Source organism: Ambystoma mexicanum, chromosome 13, assembly GCF_040938575.1.
Source record: "Ambystoma mexicanum isolate Mex_15411 chromosome 13, UKY_AmexF1_1, whole genome shotgun sequence".
NCBI lineage: Eukaryota > Metazoa > Chordata > Amphibia > Caudata > Ambystomatidae > Ambystoma > Ambystoma mexicanum.
The window spans coordinates 126,742,487-126,765,825 of NC_090938.1; the positions used below are offsets into that span (position 1 = coordinate 126,742,487).

The 23,339-nt window shown below is 44.8% G+C and overlaps 1 protein-coding gene across 2 annotated transcripts in view; it reads right to left on the bottom strand.

Annotated features, from left to right (window-relative positions):
- Positions 1–23,339, bottom strand: part of MAPK13 (mitogen-activated protein kinase 13) — a 308,674-nt gene that overhangs the window by 128,788 nt on the left and 156,547 nt on the right. For both annotated transcript variants that reach the window (XM_069633431.1, XM_069633432.1), the window contains exon 3: positions 890–948. In XM_069633431.1, coding sequence (XP_069489532.1) covers positions 890–948 — 59 coding nt within the window. The remainder of the gene's footprint in view (positions 1–889; positions 949–23,339) is intronic.

Genomic DNA, 23,339 nt, shown 5'->3' on the forward strand with positions numbered 1-23,339 from the left:
CCAGTGATGATGTCGACATCAGGACGGAAGCCTCAGAGCGACATCGGCCAGTCATCAACACACAGCGCCCTCTACTGGAAAAATATTCCGAAGCAACAAGCTAGATATTGGAAATATCAAAGATAAGGAATACGTGGGAGGACACAATCCATTCGAAATAGAATTCTGTGATTTAATTTTTTTAAGTTAAGGTTACTTGCTATAAAAAGGAAAGTCTACAAACGTTGGAAATTCTAAGGTTAATGTTACTATATATCATATAAAGGGAATATTCATAAAATATTCTATAGTCTCACACTAGCAATGAAACCTTAAGTCACACTACTACATCATAACACTAGCAAAAATGAGCTAAAGATTGCAGACCTTAGGGGATGGCGAGAGGAGGATGGGGTATGATCCGCGGGATGGCAGAGGACTTCAGTCTCAGCAGAGATCCATATAAGGCACTAAAGTCAGTGAGCTGCGAGCCGAGAAGTCATGGGTAATAGTGAGGAAGGGGTAATAGTGAGGAAGGAGATGATGATGATGATTTGGGTATGATCAACGAATAGATGACCAGGGAATCCCAAGCACGAGATGAGTTTGCTGAGGGAGTAAGGGTTGAGAACGGAGCCTTGGGGGCCTCCGATTGGGAGATAGATGCAATCCGGGGTATTCATGTTGCACGAGAGAGAAAGATCAGTAAGACATAGAAAGTGAGCCAAACAAGTGCACTGTTTTGAATACAGGAGTAAGAGCGGGTTAGGTATAAAGAGGGATGTCATATTATGGTTTTACTTGCCCCTTGTGTCCCCTGGCAGCAGATCCGACACAGGTACCAGTCTCACCAGGTTGGCTAGGACTAAGACAAGTCTGTATAAAGGCTCTGCACAAGTTGCAAACTTACAAGTCTTGGAATCCTTGGAGTGAAGTGGCCGAAGTAAACACGTCCAGAAGACCGATAACCTGCAAGGCAAAATAAAAAATATCAAGGCTGACCAAAGAGGAGCGGGAAGAGGCAAAAACACACATTGACACAAATGTTACCAATACAACTGCCGGCCCTTCCGCTATTCCTCCCCACCACCGTCCAAACCAGATGTAAAATTGTGCCTCATTGAAAAGCAGATTTACCTTTTTCATTATGTTGTACTTTGTACCCTTTTTATCTCTGTGTGCATTAGCCCTCCAAACAGCTGGGCTATCACTACCTACAGAAATGGGACTGCCTTCATTGTCAGTACTATGTATGGCACTTCTGGCCGAAACTACAACCCTGTAACAACAAATACAAACATTTAAAAAAAAAAAACTTATTGTGAGAGTATATTTTGGATAGGGTGGGCCTTATCTTTGGTTATAAATCTCATTTATTGATGCAGAAGAGCTTTCAAAAGGAGCATGATACCGAATAATACACTTCTTGGATACAAAATACTGAATAGTAGATCGACTGCTTTTGCCTTTCCCATTGCAGAATTCAAGAGTCCAGATGGAAACCTTAACCTTTGTTGATGTACTGAGTATACAAAGCCTCCTCTACCAGGCTTACATTAATAATGTGCCACATTTCCACCAACCAGAATGCAAGTTCTCACACACCTGCTCACAGACAAAGAGGCACCCTCTGGATTTTCAAAAATGCAATCTCATCTGCTGTATTGGAATGAGCTCGCTTTTAGGTCAGTACAGACAATTCCATGTTAAATTACAAAAGTATTTATTTGTACATTTCCAATAATAAATTTGTCCAAAGACAAATAAAATAATAAATTCATACAATCAGTCTCGCGCGGACTCCGTGACAGCAACCAGTGACATCGTACTAGCAAGTTACGGGTTACCTTTATTGAATCAACCACGTTACCATCTGACCACCACTGTTGATTGACTCTCGCCAATCTTCTCTACGCTGCATTTTCGTGGCATGTCCAGCCACTGGACAATGTGGTTTCCTGCATTCGGGCCCAGATAGCATTGTGGATCATCTGTAATACAGGACAATGAAGGTACAGTGAGTGAGCAATTCTGCCGCCCCACGTTCCTTATGCTAACAAAAAAAAGATATAGCTCTATAGGAGGTTTCCTGACCATCCCCGGCCCCCCAACAGTATCTGGTCTGCTACCAGCACCACAAGGCCTGCCCCATGGATATGACCACCTTTGGAGCTTTTTCTAATGTTATCAGGTAGTTCGCTTGCAACATAAATAGAAACTCTGGCCCTGAAGAAGGCTGGGCTCATCGACACAGACCGTGACACACCAGCCGAAACTCGACTAGGCCACCCTGCAATCAGGATTTGCTATAAGAAGACCTAGCATTAACTGGTAGCCAGAACATGGCAGCCATGTTCTGTCAAATAGGCTCTTTTTGAATCACCAAGCACTTGACTGCACTTTATTAAGAAAAATGAAATCGTATACTGCCAGTGTATTGCAGTTTTTTCATGATTAACTGTTCATTATTTCGCCTGTCTCTACTGTTCTCTTTGGACTGCTTTTTGGTCACTCGTACAGATAACCGTGTATACTTGGTTTTTGTGACATCATGGTTTCTATGCACATTGGAGAGGTGTTTGGACTGGTTGTGAGACTTATTGGTTGTATGAATGTGAGTGGCAAAGTATGGATTTTGGTATGATATGAAATTCTTAATCGTATTCATTGATGGTGGTCATTTTTGGAATTGATTATTTTGTTGTTGGTGGTCTTTGGGCATATTTATTTTGTACAAATAAATACTTTTGTAATTTAACATGGAATTGTCTCTACCGGCATAAAGGCGTGCCCATTCCAATACAGCAGATGAGATTGCATATTTGTATCGTCCGATTTTCCACTCTTCTCTATGCCGACAAATGAAGCTTGTGGAGCACCTCATGTTTTTTGTGCATCCTTTGGTTGCTCCCAAGTGCTGTCAAACTCCCATTTCCTTCATGGAGCCACAACCGCGAGAGTCTTCGCACACTTCCTTGTGCACCCACTCCGGAGTCACCAGGGCCTGCCACTCACTGTGCGCGTTCGGGCAGATACACTCAATGATCAGCTGAAGCGTGTCAAGTCCGTGCAGCATCTAGCGGGTGCTGCCGTCAGATCTGTCGGTGGGAGGGGGCCCTCCACCACTGAGCAACCTCCTCATCATCAGTTTTATGAGGTTCAGGATTCAGGAAACCTCTAACCCTGTGCTGTAGGGCTGCGTAGAGTGAGACACGGGACAAAGTGGTTAGCTCCAGGCTTCCACATGTACACTAACCTGCGCGTGGCTTGACGCCCCATTTATTCAGCATGCAGCCTGACGTCATACGCGTCAAGTCGCTCAAAGGGGTCCTCACCACACAGAGCACCAGGCAGAACTAACTACATTTAGGCACAGATCTTATTTTTGGCATACAAGATTACGGCACACTTCATGCCAGATTTAAGCCGCTAAAGGCGGGACCGGGATTGTCACCCCATGCTGCTCAGAGCAGTTATGTTGTGGAGTTTTATAAAGCGCACGGTTACCCAGAGGCATCATGGCGCTGGAGAGAAGGAGCCCAAGAACCAGGCACAGAGAAGAGCCGAGAAGGGGAACAAACAAAAATCATAACAAGAGAGTCTTTAAGGCTTTGGGGAATAGCAGGTGATTAGGTAGAAATTTCAACGGTAGTGGAAGGGCATTCCACAGCTGGGTGTCAACCGGGACAGCCGAAACAAAGGCACACAGAGCAAGCTGGAAGCTGCCAACCACAAGGAGTGATTCAGAGCATAGCGCGCAAACTTAGTGTGCAGATAATCCGCTCCTTGGTCATGGAGAGCGCAGTGAACAATGCAGAGCGACTTAAATTGAATGCGCTGGGCCACCGGGAGCCAGTGCAAAGAACGCAATACGGGGGTAATATGAGCCCCGTAGGGGGACCCGGTAGCCACCCGTGCCGCCATGTCTTGAAGACGTTGCAAATAGCCTACAAGCCTGTTAGGCTGGGCCAGGTAAATGGAGTTATAGTAGTCTAGTTTGCTCATAATCATGGCTACAACTGGGGAACGTAATGCGCCCGGGATCAGATAAGAGTGTGCGTCTCAAAATGTTCAGCTGAAGATGTCCAGTCTGGCATACCATAGATACCTGAACTGCCATTGACAGATTGTCGGACATAAGAACCCCAAGATTTTTTACTTTAGTAGAGGGCACCGGGAGTGGGCACAGAGAAGAGGGCCAAAAGGAGGAGATCCAAAGTGTAGGAGCGGGTGCAGAGAGAGGAGCCCACCACCAGCACCTCAGTTTTGTCGCCATTCAATTTCAGACAGTTGTTGCCCATCCACACACCCACAGCCATCAGGCACTTAAGACGACACGCCGACACCTCTGCGGTCTTGTTTCTAAGACGTGCATACTCCTCCGGGCCCACTGTTAATGCAATTGGCAGTCTCCGGCCAGACCTTAGGCTCTGCAAGCCTAGGGCCACCTAATCTGGTCTTGTAGGGAAATTATGGGCCAGGTTGTACCCAGCAGAGCCCCTTGGTGCTTTCCCATTCTCCTGCTCAGACTCTTGTTTCATCTATGGCCTCCACAGGTTTATGCAGCGATTAGGGAAAGACGGGGAGGGTGAGACCGAGCCGAGGCACACAAGATAGAGCTGGGGCACTGCGAAGCAGAGCCAGGGTGCGCGAGTCGGAGGGGAGAGCCAGAGAGATAAGGGAATTAGTGAGAGATTTGGAGAGAGCAAGAGAATAGGAGAGAAGGAAAGGTTGTTTACAGATAGGAGAGCAGACCCACCTGCCTTCCTGGGCTCAAATTAAGGACCAGACACCACACTAAGTACTTGAACCCCTACCCCTGACCCATTTCCATCATTTTCAAATGTTCGGCACACCTCCCTTCGCTGCCATCCTGTGACATGTAGCCCTCTCCATTATATTCATACCATCACCCAGATTAATGTTCCTATGCTTTCAGGGCAACCTGAACAGAGCTGGGTCTAGAGGGGAGTCATTTTGTAGTGCTTGCATTACAAGCGACCAACTTTGTTAGCATTCCTCTCTCATGTCCTACAATCTCCCCAACCTTACTCTCACACTCTGCTCACCATCTGTGCTTTGAAACCCTCCAGTAACCTGACCTAAAATCGAAGTTCCCAGCTATAACAGTGACTTGGCAATGCTCATGTTAACACACCATTTTGCCGCCATTGACCATTTATCTCAGGAAGGAACTGATTCATGCCTTTGTCAACCTAAAGAGCTGACCCATTCGAGCTTACTCCTTAGAGAAAGTTACGGCCTTTATGACTTACACTTAGCATTTACTTCAATGCTTATTCTTTTCCCTGATCTTCAAAAAGTCCACCGTCCCATCCTAGATGCTCTGCTTCATCAGAGCAGTCCTAGAGATACACTGGGGCAAAGATTTCTCAAACAAGGGACTGGTTTGCAACATCTTCCAATGCTCAACTTTTGCAAAGCCAGATTATAGCTCCGGCCTTGCTCTAGCGCCTTAGCCTCCTGCATTTTCTGGTGCCAGAGGCTCGGTTATGGAGGAGGTCATTCTAGTAGCTTCTTCGCGGTCAACGGTCTTTGTTTCAGGATAACATGATGGATGTTTTGCGAGTCTTCAGTATGTGTTGCAGGTCCTTCTGTGGTGGGCCTTAAGAGAATCTGCTAAGAAGAGAGGCTTTTCTGAAATCAGTGGTGGTCAACGATGCCTCTGAAGGGCTGAGGGGCTCACCATAATGTCACAGCGAGTGTCTCAAACTATGGGCCATCAGGTTGGCCTGTATTGCTTTCCTTCTCTTTGTGCAGGGCATCCAGATTTGGACTGACAACTTTGTGACCAACAGGAGAGATGGTGAGGCATTGGGTCTCTGTACAAGGAAGTAATGAGACTGTGGTTCTGGGCTTGGGAAAATTACATCCTCCAGTCAGCAGCCCATCTGGCCAGGAAGCATAACATAGTCATGGATGCCTTGAGCATGCATTAAATCGGTCTCCAACAAGTGAGAGCTCAATCAGGAAGATCTGGATGTGATCCTCACCTGCAGGCCGGCCTTCGGGCAGGACATGGCAGCCCACTGCCTGGGCACCATTAGCCCCTTGCCACGCCAGCTCGGGGAGTCTATCAAGGGCTACCACAAGCTGGCATAGTGGGAGAAGGCGCGGCAAGCACCCTTTGTTATTAAATGTGCTCACGGCAGCCGGGAGCATTTAACAACAATAGGGTGCTGATGGTGTGCATCAGCAGCCTATTCAGAGGATTACCTCCCTGCTCCGACTCAGGAGCGTGGCGGTTTTGATTAGGATAGAGCGCTCCTGCATTAGCAGGAGCGCCCTATTCCAGTGATTAACTCCCTGCTCAGGCGCCAGAGCGGGGAGTTCAAAAATAATCCGCTAGTTTACGTTTGTGGGAATTGGAGGTGTGGATTTTAAGTTGTATTCGAAGCACTAGGGGTTAAAGCCCACTATAGAAGTGGCAGCTTATAAAAAAACTGGTGCTCAGACATCCAACTCACACTCACTAACAAAGTAACCACTCTCCAAAGCAAAATAGCAAAAAAGAAGCTTCATTAAAAGTTCCACCCCTACACAACAATTCCAATAGTAACAACAGCCACAGTACCATAACCAAAAGGCCCGCTTTACCTTTTCTAAAACCTCCATTATCGAGGTAGAAAAAACGATATGGTCACTCAAACGTTCTAACTGCAAAAGGAGACCTTTGCCCAGCCCAGCTCATCAAGGACGCAGCTAGAGATCTAGCTCCCTTCATTTCAAAGCTTATTAATGCTTCCTTTGCAACAGGGACTGTTCCCTCCAATCTCAAAGAATCCTGGGTGCTCCCACTACTAACAAAAACCCTACCTTAGACCCCCTGACACCAACGAACTATAGGCCAATTACGACTGTTTCCTTCCTTCTAAAAATACTAGACAAAGTGGCCTACACTCAAATTCAGAAATATTCAGAATCACATCACCTCTTAGGAGCACGCCAATCAGGTTCCGTCCACAACATGGAACGGAAACCACCCTCATTGACCTAAAGGCCCAAGTCGATGAGTTAAGGGACAAAGGAACAAAGGGAAATCGGCCCGACTCTTGCTCTTTGACTTATCGGCTGCCTTCAACCTTGTGGACCTGTGTAGTCACTTCGACTCTGCAGCACATTTCTCCAAAGAAGCCATAACTTTGATTGAGTCATTTCTTTGTAACAGAACAATGAGGGTCTTCTCTTTGTCAGCTGCTGCAGACCCTATCCCCATCACTTGTGGAGTGCCGCAGGGGTCCTGTGTCTCGCCCACCCTGTACAATATATTTAGCAAGCCCCTTTTTGATGATCTGGACCATCTTGGTATCACCTACTCTAACTATGCAGATGATACTCAGATGCTCCTCCCACTTTCAGGGGATTACAAGGATTTGGCCTTGGTAAACAGATCATCATCATCATCATCATCATCATCATCATCCATGCATGGATGGCTATACACGGTCTATATCAAAAGACAAAGCAGGGGTCACACGGATAAATACAACAGTTATTCAATTAACGATGGACTTTTATAATACTTCTTCTTTGGGTTCCCGGCTTTTGATTTGGACAGCGCATCCGCCTTCTAACGCGGTGAGTATTTATAAGTGTTGTTTGGTGCTCGGCTCCATTTGGACATTTTTTTCCGCTTTTATTCGTCACGTTTGGCTTTTCTTTTCTTTCCATGGGCTAACCTCTGTGAGCTATGTGAAGACGCGTTGACTGGTCCTTGGAATCTAATCCTGGGGGAAACAGGGTGTCACCCCGATGCAGTGAACTCTTACAGGATTGATTTACCACAAGTAGGGACTATTCCGTTATGTTTTGGACAGTGTACAATTCATACACTGTCTTTACTCGCTTTCAATGCTAAATGTGGCCAGCTTTTGGTAAGCGACGGCTACCATCTCTCACACTCGTTAAGCTGGTTTGGTCTAGTTTTTTTCTATACTATGGCCATTTTTACAGGTACTCTCCCTTTTTACATATACCCCCCATTTTCTTTGTTTAGGGGCGTTACCTATGGGCGGATTTCTACACTACTTTGGTCAAGTACCTCTCTGATGCACTGCAGCATGTTCTAATCTGACACATTCTGAACACCAGATGGCTATGTGTCCTATTGTTTGACTTATCGACATGCTCCAATTTGTACACTTTGCAAGGTTAGTATGTTTGTACATCTGCAGCCCACTACACGTCTCTGGTTAGTCTCTCTGTACAATAAGGTCAGAACTTGGGATAATGGTAAAAATCCCTTTTGTTCTTTTGTCTCCACAGAAGAATAATTTTTAACATCTGCGTTTCTCTGGGCAGCGCGAATGAAGGAATCACTTTCTGTGCCCCTTGTGGACTCATCAAGGTGAATTTGGTCTACTTGATATTGGCAGTCCTTTAAAAATGAATTCAAAGTGATGTTGGGTGATGTTTGAGTCACAGTCAGGTTCAATCTCAGTTATTTAATAGTTTTCTTGTTTATTATTTTTTATTTGTGTATTAGCATTCTACTAGAGGTCCAGATCTTCAATCAAGTTCGAAATACAGTTTATTTGCTATTATGCAACCTACTGGTTTCTTGCTATCCTGTATGTTATAAATGTTGCAGGCTTCCTCAATATTGTCATGTTATTTGTGTTCCCTGACAAAAACTACCATCAGTTTTTATGACTGAACTAGATCATTTTTGTCGTCAAAACTACGCTTATGATGATACTTTGTAATGATGTACACATAGTAGGCACTATGCACTTTTTGACAGCACCTTTCTTTACATTGACTACTATACACTGCTTCAGATATACAGTGGGCTATGAATTACTATTAGCAGTGTCTTATAGGTTGTTTTTATATGTTTTCTAGAAATAGTCTTTGATGATTACATACATTTTAAGATGTTAATTTGTGAATGGAATTTTTTACTCTGTGATTTTTGTATAATTAATAAAATATTTTGAATCAATTGCTTACCTGACTGAGCCTCTTATCACCCTTACACCTACTAGAGTCAATCATTAATTGAATAACTGTTGTATTTATCTGTTTGATCCCTTGCTTTGTCTTTCGATATATATTGTTCCCCTTGTACACGGTTTAGGGGATACCCATCCATTTGCTTCTTTCACAGTGCAACTTTTCAGTTGCATAGGTTATATAGATTTAGAGACTGCACCTTTTTGTAATTGAGTACTGACTCAGACATGCTTTGGCGATGCCTTTTCCTTCCATTGACTTTCCACCATGGCAGCATCATATGTGTCGTTTAGAGAAGAACAGCTAGCTGAAGCCATCAATGTGCCTTCTTTTTTTGACAACATTGAAGTTGCTTCTACTTCAGGTGATGGCTCTATTGTAACTAGTGACAGAATTCTGAAATTAAAAAAAGAAAAAAATTCAGAACCGAAATGCAAAGCCACTTCTTGACTGAATAGCTTAAAAAGAATATAATTCTTCAGGGCCTCCTGGTTCGGAATGAGCACTGTCTTTTTATAGACTATGATGAATAGACTTTTTCAGGTGTCACGCCCAAACGTAGTTGCGACTGGATGTGGATTATAAATACGGCCCTAAAAAAAAGCTCTACTATAGGAGAAGAAATAGAAAAGCAGAGACAGCATTTGCTTTTGATACCACCATTATTAACATCAAGGAAAAACTTTAACTTATTAAAAAACATATCAAGGAGTTTGTCAAAATCACTACAAGTAAAAAGATGGACAAGCTAAGGAAATACATTCAAGCTTTTTCTAGAGAGGTGGCTTACCCCCATCTTTCTTCATACTATCAAGGCCCTGGCCAATGGCGGGACCCTTTATAAACAATATGGATGGAACTTACCCCCCCAAAAAAATATTACATTTTCTGATACATCATCAGACGGCAGGTGATTACAATCTGGAAAAATTTCCAGGGGTAAGAGAGGTCGTAATCCAAACAGGGGGCACAATAGGGGAAGAGGTAGACCATACTGGCACTATCAAAATGATGCACAGCAACCAAATTTTGGTCCACAGCAATCGAATTTTGGTCCACAGGGGCCGAATATTGCCTTTCCTCCTCATAATCTCCCTTTTCCACCTCCAGACCAAAGCACCCTCCTGCCCCCCCATTAACCAACTACTTCGAAACCCGGAGACGGGTGTATCTAAGGTAGCAAAACCTTCCGCCGTCTATTTCATCTCCAAAAGACAATTGCGTGAGCAGAAAAACAGTGTTAGAGAAAGGTTTTTCCTTTGTTCCCATGAAAAATCCCACCAAAATGGAAGTCGAAATTGAGCTACGCAGCTTATTCTGCAAAATTTGTTTCAGGGATTTTTTGGGAAACTAAGACTCTACTGATAGGAGTGATGATTTACACACTCAGTTTAAATGCAAGTCCTTGTTTACACCTACTCTACAGATGGTATCAGATGAAACCGCCATCTTTGAAAAAAATATACTCAGGGACTTCAATTCCATCTAGAACGCCCTTAACGAAACTAGACAGGAGCCCTGCTTCAATTTTACCAAACAAGAATGGCAAAGTCTACAAGAATTTAAACACAATCCAGCTATTGAGATTAAACAAGCTGATAAGGGGGGGGGGGGTGTTGTGGTAGTATTGGACTCAGACCAGTATGACATGATTATGTGCCAATTTAACAACTCAGAATTTTACTGCAAATTGAGAGGTGACCCTACAGAAAGCATAAGGAAGGACATTTTGTCAGTTGCACTAGGGGCTTGTGATGCGGGGACTATTAACCTTTTAACTGTCATGGGTTTTCCCCCCAGTGCCAAGGCCTTTTTGGTGATTTCAGTATTTCACCATGCAAAGCCTTCTAACATTTTCTCCTTCATTAACCCCTTAAGTGCCAAGGACGAGCTATCTCGTCCTTGGCACTGGGGAAGTAATCCCAAGGACGAGATACCTCGTCCTTGGCACTTAAAGGGTTAATGAGGAGTTCCTATTTTTGATGGCAAAGCGAACTAGAACCCCACATATGTATATTCTACCAAAAATTCATAAAGACTTACTAAATCCTCCCGGACGTCCCATTGTGTACATCTGTAGTTCTGTGTTGGAATCCATCGGCCAATTTTTGGATTTGTTTCCTCAAACCTTTGGCAGCATCCACAGATACTTACCTTTCTGATACAACGGATGCCATTACACACCTAGAAGGTTTATCCTTTGACTCTAATCCAGACATTTTATCAACAATGGATGTTGAATGTCTTTATGCTAACATACCACAGCTGGAATCTCTTCATGTCAAAGAATTTTTAGATCTCAGGCCTGGGGTACAACAAATCCCAAGTGAATTGTTATTAGAGCTATTGGAAATAGCTCTATCGAAGAACTATTTTCGGTTCAAATCCACTTATTACTTGCAGGTCAAGGGGACGGCGATGGGGGCGGCTTTTGCCCCCAATTACGCCACCCTTTATATGTGGTATTTTGAAAAGCTGTTTGTCCTGACGGATGCCAACCCTTTTAGACCTGCTATCAGACTTTATAAGCGATACATTGATGATATCATCATTATATGCGACTTATCCAAAGGTGACCACCTTATGTTCCTTGCATGGTTGAATACTTTAAATACTAACTTGAAATTCACCATGTCTGCAAGTAACTCATCTTTACCATTCTTAGACCTTTTGGTTTAAGATGGTGGTGGCCACACTATTGTGGATTTGTTCCGTAAAGAAACTGACCGTAATACCATTGTGAGATTTGACAGTTTCCACCCTCAATCATTGCGTGAACGCATTCTCTATGGCCAGTTCCTTAGAGCTAGGAGAAACTGTTCCATCCTGGAACAATTATATGACAAAGGCAGATATCATTCAAGATAGGCTCCAGGTATGTGTTTATCCCTCCCACCTACTTAATCACGCAAAAGGGCCAAGGATCAACATCTGGATACCCTTTTGACGAAGCCTAATCGTGACAATATTACCAAGGAACGGATAGTATGTGCCATGACCTTCAATACTTACCATCATAAAATCAAGACAATAATTGCAAAACATTGGCACCTCCTCCAATTGAATATTCCCAATTTGCAATGCCCACTATACGCATTCAAAAAAGGGCAAAAATCTGAAAAACTGTCTCACTAAAGCAGATAGAACATCACCTGTTATTAAACTGAATACTCTTACGAGCATATGGGGGACCAAAGTCATTACTGGCCACTTTCCGTGCGATTCTTGTAACCAATGTACATATACTTCTACTTGTACTACAGTCACGATTAATGACAAAACTTAGCAGCTCAAGCAACACACATGTTATTTATGTAATATTTTGCCTGTGCCTTAAAACATACATCGGGAAAACATATAGACCTATTAAGCTGAGCATTGAAGAACATAAATCCAAATTGCAGACCATGACCCTCACAGCTCCCTTAGTGTCTAATTTCTTGGACAATAACCATAGTTGCAATGATTTGATATGGTTGGTCCTTGAGAACGTTTTAGGCGTAGATGCCATCAACACAGCATCCAGATTGGCAGAACGCGAACAATGGTGGATATATAACATCCACAGCTATAATCTAGGACTTAATCACCAAGAAGAGTGGCTACAACGTATTCCATGAGATGCCCCTGGGCTATCTTCAGTTAGGCTAGTCGTTCTGTCCTTATCGGGCTATTCAACCGCAGGAGATTCGTTTTCTTTTTATTTTTTCCTTTTGCGATTCTATTTTTATTAGTTGATTCCTAATTCTATTTTCCCATTTGTTGCTCTATTGACTTTTTGGTTCACTTTGTTAGAATTTTTGGTCTGCGCCATTCAGTCTTCCCAATTGACGGATATTTATACAAATGTTTGCACTTTTTAATATAAATCAATCCTTATATATAATTTTTTCTTTCACCAGTTGGATTTCCTGAATTCTTTTTTTACTTTCAGATGCAGTTCTTAAATATCTTCATGCCGTGATTTTTGGCTGGACGTGCTGCAGTCTTTTGTTTATTCCTTCTCTCTCGTCTTGGAGCGGATGTTCAGTCCCCTTTCCTTGTCCATTATCTCGTGCATAGCGGGTCGAAGTACGTTCATGTTGCAAGCTTCTGCCCCGCTAACACAAGTTGGAGGACGGTCAATAGCCACTTACCTGAACTTTATAATACTTCTTTGGGTTCCCGGCTTTTGATTTGGACAGCGCATCCGTCTCCTAATGCAGTGAGTATTTGTAAGTGTTGTTTGGTGCTCGGCTCCATTTGGACGTTTTTCCACTTTTATTCGTCACGTTTGGATTTTCTTTTCTTTCCATGGGCTAACTTCTGTGAGCTATGTGAAGACGCATTGACTGGTCCTTGGAATCTAGTCCTGTGGGAAATAGGGCGTCACCCCGATGCGGCAAACCCTTACTGGATTGATTTACCACAGCTAGGGACTATTCCAGTTTGTTTTGGACAGTATACAATTGATACACTTACTTTGCTCGCTTTCAATGCAAAATATGGCCAGCTTTTGGCAAGCAATGGTTACCATTTATCACACTTATTAAGCTGGTTTGGTCTAGTTTTTTTTCTATATTATGGCCATTTTTACAGATACTCCCCTTTTTCCCCTTTTTACATATACCCCCCTTTTAAGATATATCCCCCCCCTTTTCTTTGTTTAGGGGCGTTACCTATGAGCGGATTTCTACACTGTACTTTGGTCAAGTATCTCTCTGATGCACTGCAGCGTGTTCTAATCTGACATTATGAACACCAGATGGCTATGTGTCCTATTGTTTGACTTATGGACATGCTCCAATTTGTAGACTTTGCAAGGTTAGTAGGTTTGTACATATGCAGCCCACTACACGTCTCTGGTCAGTCTCTCTGTACAATAAGGTCAGAACTTGGGATAACGGTAAAAATCCCTTTGAAGCAATCACTTTATGCGCCCCTTATGGACCCATCGAGGCGAATTTGGTCTACTTGATATTGGCAGTCCTCTAAAATTGAACTCAAATTGGTGTTGGGTGATTTTTTGAGTCACAGTCAAGTTCAATCTCAGTTTTTTAATAGTTTTCTTGTTAATTATTTTTTATTTGTGTATTAGCATTCTACTAGAGGTCCAGATCGTCAATCAAGTTCGAAACACAGTATATTTGCTATTATGCAACCTACTGGTTTACTGCTATCCTGTATGCTATAAATGTTGCAGGATTCCTAAATATTAATTGTCATGTTATTTGTGTGCACGGACGAAGACGACCATCAGTTTTTATGACTGAACCAGATCATTTTTGTCGTTGAAACTACACTTATGATGATACTTGCCAATGATGTACACGTAGTAGGCACTAAGCACTTTTTGACAGCACCTTTACATCAACTACTATACACTGCTTCAGATATACAGTGCTATGAATTACTATTATTAGCAGTGTCTTATAGGTTTTTAGATTTCTAGAAATTGTTTGATAACTATACATTTTAAGATGTTATTGTGTGAATGGAATTTTTTTTACAGTATTGTGATTTTTGTATAATTAATAAAATGTTGAATCAATTGCTTACCTGACTGAGCCTCTTATCACCCTTATACCTACTAAAGTCAATCATTAATTGAATAACTGTTGTATTTATCTGTGTGACCCCTTGCTTTGTCTTTTGATATATATTGTTCCCCTTGTCCATGGTTTAGGGGATACCCATCCATTTGCTTCTTACACAGTCTATGCCTGAATGATGATAAAACAGAACTCATCATTTTGGGCACCCCCTCCAACCTCAAAAAGTTACGCCCTGAATATTCCACCATTATAATCGATGGCAACCCTCTAAAAGTGGCCAAAGATGTAAAAACCCTTGGATTCTATCTTGATTCTTTGTCTTTCACTAAAGAAGTCAATTCATTGGCTTCCAGAAATGCATATACTTGCAAACTTATTAGAACTGGCAAACTCTTCCTAACTAACAACAGTTGTGTCATCCTGGCCAGAGCCCTCATATTGTCCAGGCTAGATTATTGCAACGCACTTCATATAGGTTCCAATAAATCCATCGTCAGGAGAATTCAAATCCTTCAAAACAACGCTCTTAGAGCAGCCCGTAGACAGAAGAGAACACATCTCTGAGATTAGACGACAAAACAACCGGCTCTCCACCCATGACAAATCCAATTAAAATCTTTGTCACTTATCCACAAATCACTAAACAATGCAGCTCCCAGTTACCTAGCTGAGAGATTCCAAAGACGGACCTCAACCGGACCGGCAAGACTAGCCAACTTACTATTCCCAGATTCAAGCTATCTAAGATTGGTGGCTGTAGTTTTCATGTCAAAGCGGCCCAGCTTTCGAACGTCATGCCCCATTCCCTATGAGAAGATCAACCTTACCTGAATTTTAGGTCCAATACCATCACCTGGCTCAAAACTTCCGACCAGCACCGACTGTGGCCTCCGCATTAACACTAAATACACCTCTAGCGTCTATATGTGCACCTCTCAGCAATACACTTTATTAAAGAAATTGTAATATATTCTAAATTTTACTCTGTATAAATGTACTACCCCCCCTATACATTTCAACAATGTGTTTGAAAATGTATAATCTAAGATGTTTCTGTTTTTTTCTTTTTATATTTTATGTAAACTTGTAACCTAAGCTGTGCACCTGTTTGTAACTGCTGCACCCTGATACCCTTGGGTTTGGTGCGCAATACAAATTATTAAACAAACAAACATTGCTGGTAAATGAACAACAATCCCACCCGTGTGAGGTTAGTGGATTTCAAACTAGCCTGCGCCCATTCACTCATTGACCTCTTTGCCGCAACTGTACATTTTGTACCCATTGTCATGGAGCTCGAGCCTGAAATGGTATCGAATGGTGGGTGCTGTCCTTAACAATGGAATGCTCTCAAGGTATGTAGTGGGGTCCGGGATATCGGCCTTCAACAGTGTTACCAACTTGGTGACTTTCTCGCTATATTTAGTGAGAAAGTACGGCCCCCTAGAAACTTTCCACTAAAAAAGAGGCTAACGAGAAATCTAGCTACTTTTTTCTATTGGTTTCGAGGTTTGCGTCATTTATGCAAGTTTCCAAACCAATAGAAAAAAGTGTTGTTATTCGCCAGTGTTAACTGTTAAGGGAAGTGTTAACTGTTAATAACCATGTATGCAGCTAATCTTTGAGGAGTTAATGTATTAAGTCGACAGGAAGCTTGGAGGCAGAGAAGATGACACAGGGGTGTGGTTAAGGGATGGACTGAAACAAAATAGTTAAAAGGGGAGGGGTGAAATTATGCAAATTAGGAAATTATGTAATTTACCTACATCTGGCGACTTTTAGGGCCACCAATAGCTACTTCCGTTACTGAGGAGTTGGCAACACTGGCCTTCAGTTGTCTTTCATCTATCCTAGTGTTTGACAAAGAAAAGTGGCGCTCCTCTCCTCCCACTCCTGTATTGACAAGGGACGTGCGGGGGATGGAGGGAAGGGCACTTTTTCAAACAGCCCAGGGTGCTGCCGCCGCTAAGGCCAGCCCTGCTCACCTGCTTGCGGATACCTCAACTGGACCACTTTGCCTTCGGTATGAACCAGTAGCAGGTTTTTGAGCTCCAGGAAGTTTAAACTAAAGGGAGCTTTGGGGGGTTGCATTGATTATAGAATGAAACGTCAATCCCCTTGATAAATTACCTCAGATTCCTGTCATTCAACTGATCCTCAGGAAACCTGAATAAATTATGGTCAATCCTCATCCTGATCAGCACTGAGGACATGGTGCTCGTCACTCTGGACTGTTCATCACCACATCTGTTCTCAGTGAAGGTGGATCTGACCTTCCAGGCAGGAGCCACGGTGCACCAGCATAGCCTGAGCTGCCTCAAACTCTTTGGTTCTGAATTGTTAGGATCTCTAAGCTACCTCGGCCCCATGCTCCCGTCCCCACCCCCCCCACCACCACCTGGCATGCGCTGACAGCCCATGTGGACACGGTGCTCCATCTCCGCTACAGGATGCCATGATCTGGGGTAAGCAATAGGAATTAAGTACTACCTCTCATTCCAAGATGGCCGCTGGAGATGGACAACATGTGCCCATTCCAAGATGGCGGACAAGGAGCGTTCCTGCCGCAATATGGCAATTTAAACTACATGAAGATCGGAAAGAAGATATGCAGAGAGCATTGTGCGGCACCTTGCAATCTCGAATTCGAGGGTGATACGCAGGCAATTATCCTTTTTTACTTATCCGTTAAATCAGTTCTTGTTTAAAGTTAGGGGCTTAGGACATCGTTACGAGTTGGGTGGTAAATCTGGTGGAATACCACCCAACAGAATTACTGTTCCTTCCACTTTGTGTTAGTGCCCATTAATTTAGAGTGCATAGGACTCCATGGGGGATTTTGATGGAATTACCGCTGTGGTAATTCCAGTGATTTTGCAGCAGAAAGTGGGAGGATTTACCTCCAGCGTGATGCTGTAGGTAAATCACACACTGCAGGGCCAAACTCATAGTATGGCGGAGCAGGAAAAGTGGTGGTAATTCCGTCATCAACACTTTTTTCCCCACACTGCCATACTTGTAATGAGTCCCCTAGTCTTACTAGTCCCATATTCCTGTTTAGAGGATATTATATTTCTCTGGAATTTCTTTGGGTAACTTATGACACTCTGCAAAACAAGTTACTTACTGCCAAATATTGTTCTACAAAACGTACTAATGTGCACAAGAGTCCATGTGAGGTAACATGGATGTATGAGAAAAGATGGCTCTAGGGAGGCTCTTGGCAAACAATAGTGAGTGCCTTGGGGAAAGTTGGGGAAAAAAGGAAAGTGGGTGTGAAGAGATTATCTGTGCATATTGATTCATGCCCTTGTCCTCTGCAGCTCGAGAGCCGTGGTACCGGTTCCCGAGAAAGGGGCGCAGACTAAGTCGCTCTCACCTAGCATGTAAAGCTTCCCCACCTGTGTAGATTACAACATGGGCGAGTCCTTCCTTCCTGGGTGTGGGTAGTCCTTTCCCGATTCCCAAGAGACTGATAAGGAGAAGGAAGTTATGTTGACAGATTAAGAGATCTACACTGTCACTCTCTTCTGAATCATAGAGGATCTAGTAAAAAATAAAAAATAGCAAATGCATTACAAAAAGTCTGAAGTAGCTGCCTCCTGCTAAGAGTGTGGTTCTGTTCCAGACAATTTCTGTTATACAGGGGAAGATGGATCAGTTATCTGTGAAGAGTTCCTGGAGTTAGACACCCGTGTGGTGTGCTGGGGTTGGGCGGGGAGGGCCCTGCAGGGACCATCTGACAAGAATCTCGACCTGTAATCAGTCCCGCCTCCATACAAACTCCAGGACTGGGACCGAATATACCTTCTCCACCTATGCAAGTACGACGGAGACCCACAAGAGTTCTGAGCTTTCAGCACCCAATGGAAGATGCATTGCCTTAATAGACCAACCCTATACCACATTTTGTTAAACCTGGAGAAAATTGCATTGTCATGTGCAACCCCATATGTGGATAATGAGCCTCTTCTCTTGAACTTTAAAGAGTTCATTGACTCTGTTCAAGCTATTTTGATCATCAATATGCTTCTTACCCGGTGCACAATGAATTAGTGGATATACGCCAAGGTAATAAGGATCTATTATCTTATATTGCCCATTTTCAAGCTCTGGCAGTACAAACCTTAGGGTCCGAGGATGACCAAGGTAATGATACCTACGAAACAAGAAATATTCGTAAGTTAACAGCTGATAATCTAGCCCCCATTATTTCCAACGCGTTGTCATCCATCATAGTCACAAATAACCCCGACCCGTTGGCACAGACCTACCGTAAGTGTCTCACCACCACTATCGACTCGGTAGCACCACTAACAACTAAAACACGACGTGCTGAAAAACGAACCAGTTTCTAGTTTAATGAAGAATTAGTCTTGCTAAGACGAAAATCCCCCACTATAGAATCCACCAATGCCTTCAAAGCTGCCAACAAAATATACAAAGCATCAATTATATCTCACAAAGCCAACGTATATAACACATGCATTAGCAACGCATCCTCCAATTCCAAAGAACTCTTCTCCATTCTCAAAGAATTGGAAAACCCAATCCCAACCACTACTCCTAATTCCAGCAAGGAATGGTGTACCACCATCCAAAATGCGTTGGCTTTCAAAATTGAGCTACTCCAAAAGCAAATACTCATAAAAAGAAAAATCTTAGCCAACAAAAATACGTCTAATAGTAATCTCAACAAAACTAAGGAAAATATGAATCTGCAATTCCAATTTACCCAAGTGACCGAAACCACAATGGCAGACACCATCTCTTAACTAAAAGCCTCAAATTGTAAAGGGGATAACTTCCCAGCCCATTTAGTAACTTTGCGCCCCCCTCCTCTCCCCTATTATTACTAATTTTGTGAACTTTTCATTTAATACTACTACAGTCCCCGTCAAGTATAAAAGAAGCGTGGGTGACCCGACCCCACTACTAAAAAAAGAAAAAAACCTTCTCTGATCACACCGTTCCCACTAATTATCGGCCAATAACCACAGTACTGTTCTTACTCATTTTCAAATCATTTTTAGGAATACCTTGGTTGCGCTACCATAATCTACTCAGATTGGCAAAGGTTGACATCAAGATTCCCCAAGGAGTAGTCATTCGAACCACCCGATCATACTCATGAAGAAAGTTCCCTTAGGAAAGGCCCCCTTGTCATCCAGTGAATAAACCTGTTCTGGTAACAATAACTAAAGAAGGAATAGCATCTGAATACCTGGACTATGTTGCTGTATGAATAATGGACTATTCTGCTGTATTTATTTTTTGTATTTGTATAGCGCACTACAGCCCAGGGGCATCGAGGTGCTATAAGGAGACGTAAAAGGGTTTGATTCAGGGTTACATGGAATGCAGCCCAACAGAGTAATACTTGGTACAGAAAATTTAGTTACATAGTCAATAGTTGCTTTACAGAATACAGAACAAAGAGGCATCATGAGGAAGTAAGCAGAACACAGTAGGTGAGGCCCTTTATACAAAGAGCCTCATTTTGATGGCCTTCCTGAATGCTGCATGCAATTCAATCATTCTGATCTGGGCTGCGAGGGTGTTCCAGAAGGTCGCAGCCATGGTAGGGAAGCTCATTCCGCATGCGCGCACTATCCGTGTGGGAGGAACAGTGATACAGTTGGAGTAGGCCACTCTAGAGGGTCTGGATGATGTGTTTTTAGTGATCCTTTGTGCTAGGTATAGTGGGGCAAGGCCATGGAGGCATTTATGAGTCAGTGCTAGGGACTCTAACACAATCCTTTCCTTGACTGGGAGCCAATGCACCTGCCTCCTGATCCCGGAGATGTGATCCCTCTGTGATATTTGATCCAGTTGAGGCACACCAACTCCCACCACATCAGTTGTATTACTGCTTCATTGTTTTAATGCCCAGAGCTAAAATAACCTAAGAAAAGAGCTATGTTCTTTCTGAAATGGAAAACCTCATTCTTAAGGAATACGTGGCAGAAAACCTGAAAGGGATTCATACGGCATTCAACTTCCCCGGCCGGGGCTCCCACCTTCTTCATCCATAAGAAGAACGAAGCAGAGTTAAGACCTTGTATAGACTACCGTCAACTGAATGCAACAAATATCCCCTTCCACTCATCCATGTTCTCCTTGATCAAGAACGCAATTGCAGCATTTATGCAAAACTGGACTTAAAGGGGGCCTAGAATTTGGGACATATCTATCCATGTGATGAATGGAAGACCGCTTTCAGGACCAGGTTTGGGCATTTCAAGTATCTCGTCATGACGTTCGGCCTGTGCAATGCACCAACAGCATTATAATCCTTCCTTAATGTGTTCAAAGACATATTGGATATCTATGTAGTCATCTATTTAGATGATATTCTTGTGTAGTATACTAAGTCACGTCAAGCATGTCCGAGAGGTTTCGAAGATACTACAAGAAAACCAGTTTTTCCCCAAGGCGCGACGAGGCAAGGGAGAGGGAACAGATGGAGGACAGAGACATTGATCCTACTAGGCCAGGTGTCATTAAGATCGCGCAAGTACATGGGAAGATGGAAGGGGGAAAGTGCAGGGGGTGGAGGGTGACAGTGCAGAACATGGGATAAAAGAATACAGCCAGCTGGTGGCAAGTGCAAGGGGTAAGTGCAGACAACAGGTGTCAAGTGCTAGTAGTGGGACTGAAGGGATACAGAAAATAGTCCCCAGTGCGTGGGTTGCCAGGAAGGCAGTGCAGGTATGCGACTGGCGGGGGAGGGGACCTGGGCCCTGAGATCAGAAGGTGGCCAAGTAACTAGTGCATTTTCAGTATCAGCCAGGAAATTCAGCAGGGGAGACTAGGAGAAAAAGCAGAAGCAAAGAGAAAGGTTTTGAGGTGCTTCCGGAACCGGATATGGTTCTCAAGTTTCAGGGAGGCTGTTCCAGAGGAAGGCCCAGCCGAAAAAAAGATCTACCACCAGCTCGTTGCTTGGAGAAGCGACTGACCCTAAGGGAGTTGGGGGCGGATAAGCAGAGGGCTTTAGAAGGAAGATATTTAGGAAGAGAGAGAGTTGAAGGTATTGAGGTCCCAGGCCCCAGAAGGCCTTGTGGACAATGCAGAGGGTTTTGAACTTAATCCTCGCAGCCACTGGGAGCCAGTGCAGAGATTTCAGTCCTGGAGAGATACGATCCCTGGGCTTAAAGCTAAGGACAAGTCTCGCAGTCCTGTTCTGGATGAGTTGCAGAGGGCCTAGAGTCGAAGCAGATTTAAAAAGAGGCTGCTGCGGAGGCCACCAGGGGGCGCAGGCAACATGGCTGCCTGAGCTGAGAGCTCCGTACCCAGCCCCAGGTAACTGTTGGTAGTGAAGAAGAGTGGGGGCCCCACCCTCCTTGAGACCCCCCCCCCGAGATTGTGGGAACCCTCGGCCCCCAGCTGGGTCCAACTCCGACCCTCGGCCGTGTAGGCTTCGCCGAGTTCGGCCGCCCGAGGGATTCACCGGCCCCTCCCCCCACACCCTGGAGCGGGGCTCGGCTGTGGGCCGCGGCGGGCGCGCCAGACTTGGAGAAGGAGGGACCAGATGCGACACGGAGAACGCAGAAGCCGAGGCGGAGATTGTACGCGGGACCTGCGGCCGAGCGAAGAGACAACCCGACGCCCGGACCCGCCCCTCTGGCCTTGAACCACCCCATGCCGGGGGGACGAACGGGGCCTGAAGCAGGTCCGTGGCGGCCCCGGCACCAACTACGCCGGTGAATCCCGGGGGGCCGACGCAGGAGCGCACCCCCTCCCCAATTTTGACTCCCCCCTCGGGGACAAGCGGGGCTTCAGGTGGGACGGCAGCGGCTCCAGCCCCCAACACACCAACGGATCGGGGGGCCGACGCGGGAGCACACCCCCCCCCTGTCTCTCTCGCCCCGGCTTTGGCTTTCTCCCCCCCCATCCCCCTGATGACAAAGAGAATGTAGATAAGGGAAACGGACCCAGAGTGACTGGCAAGGTGGGACCCCGGGAGGTGAGACCTACGTCAAAGAGAGATCAGTACACGGAGGAACAGAGGGGACCAAGGACTATTGGCGAGAGGTCAATCAGACCATTCCCCTCACGACCACCCCACTGGAGCACGACGCCGTGAGCACATTGCGGGAGGAGAAGGCACCGGAGGCACGCCAGAGGGCCCCACCGACACCAGACCCCCAACTTCTCGACTGGGCCACGTTCCACATACGGAAGCTTCGGCCTGGCTGCGCCCATCGCTTGGGATCGCCATCGGGGGGGCATTCGTCCACCAGGTGCCTACCCGTCCCACCACCGGGGCCGCCAACTATACGCTGCACTCTCCCACGATCAAATTTGCGGGTTGGATAGGTCGCGCCAACTACAGCCCACCGGAGTGCCCCCCCCATGAGCTGGAGGGAGACCCTCGCCAAATACCAATTTGAGGCTTCCGAGGGCGAAATGGCGGCAGGGGGCAACTCCACCCCTCCCCCCGACCTGGGGGCTATACAAAACAATATCCAGATAATCCTAGAGGAGATACGTGGGATGAGAACTGACATGGGGGCTAAATTGGCGGACCTTACCACCAAAGTCACCACCCTCGAGGACCGGATGGAGGGGGTCGAAAATAACCAGCTCTCCACAGCCCTCCTCAAGACCCAAATGGAGGTCAGGTTCCAGGACATGCAACGGCGGGAGGAGGAACTTCGGTTCAAAGTAGACGACATGGAAAATAGAGAAAGGAGGAATAACATACGCATTTTTGGGCTGGTGGAATCCGAGGGCGAGACCATACAGGGTCTGGAGGGTAAAGTACTGGATATCATAAGGATTGTCCTGGGCGAGAGTGCCGGAGGCGAGATCAAATTTGATAGGGTCCACCGGGCGGGCGGAGGAGGC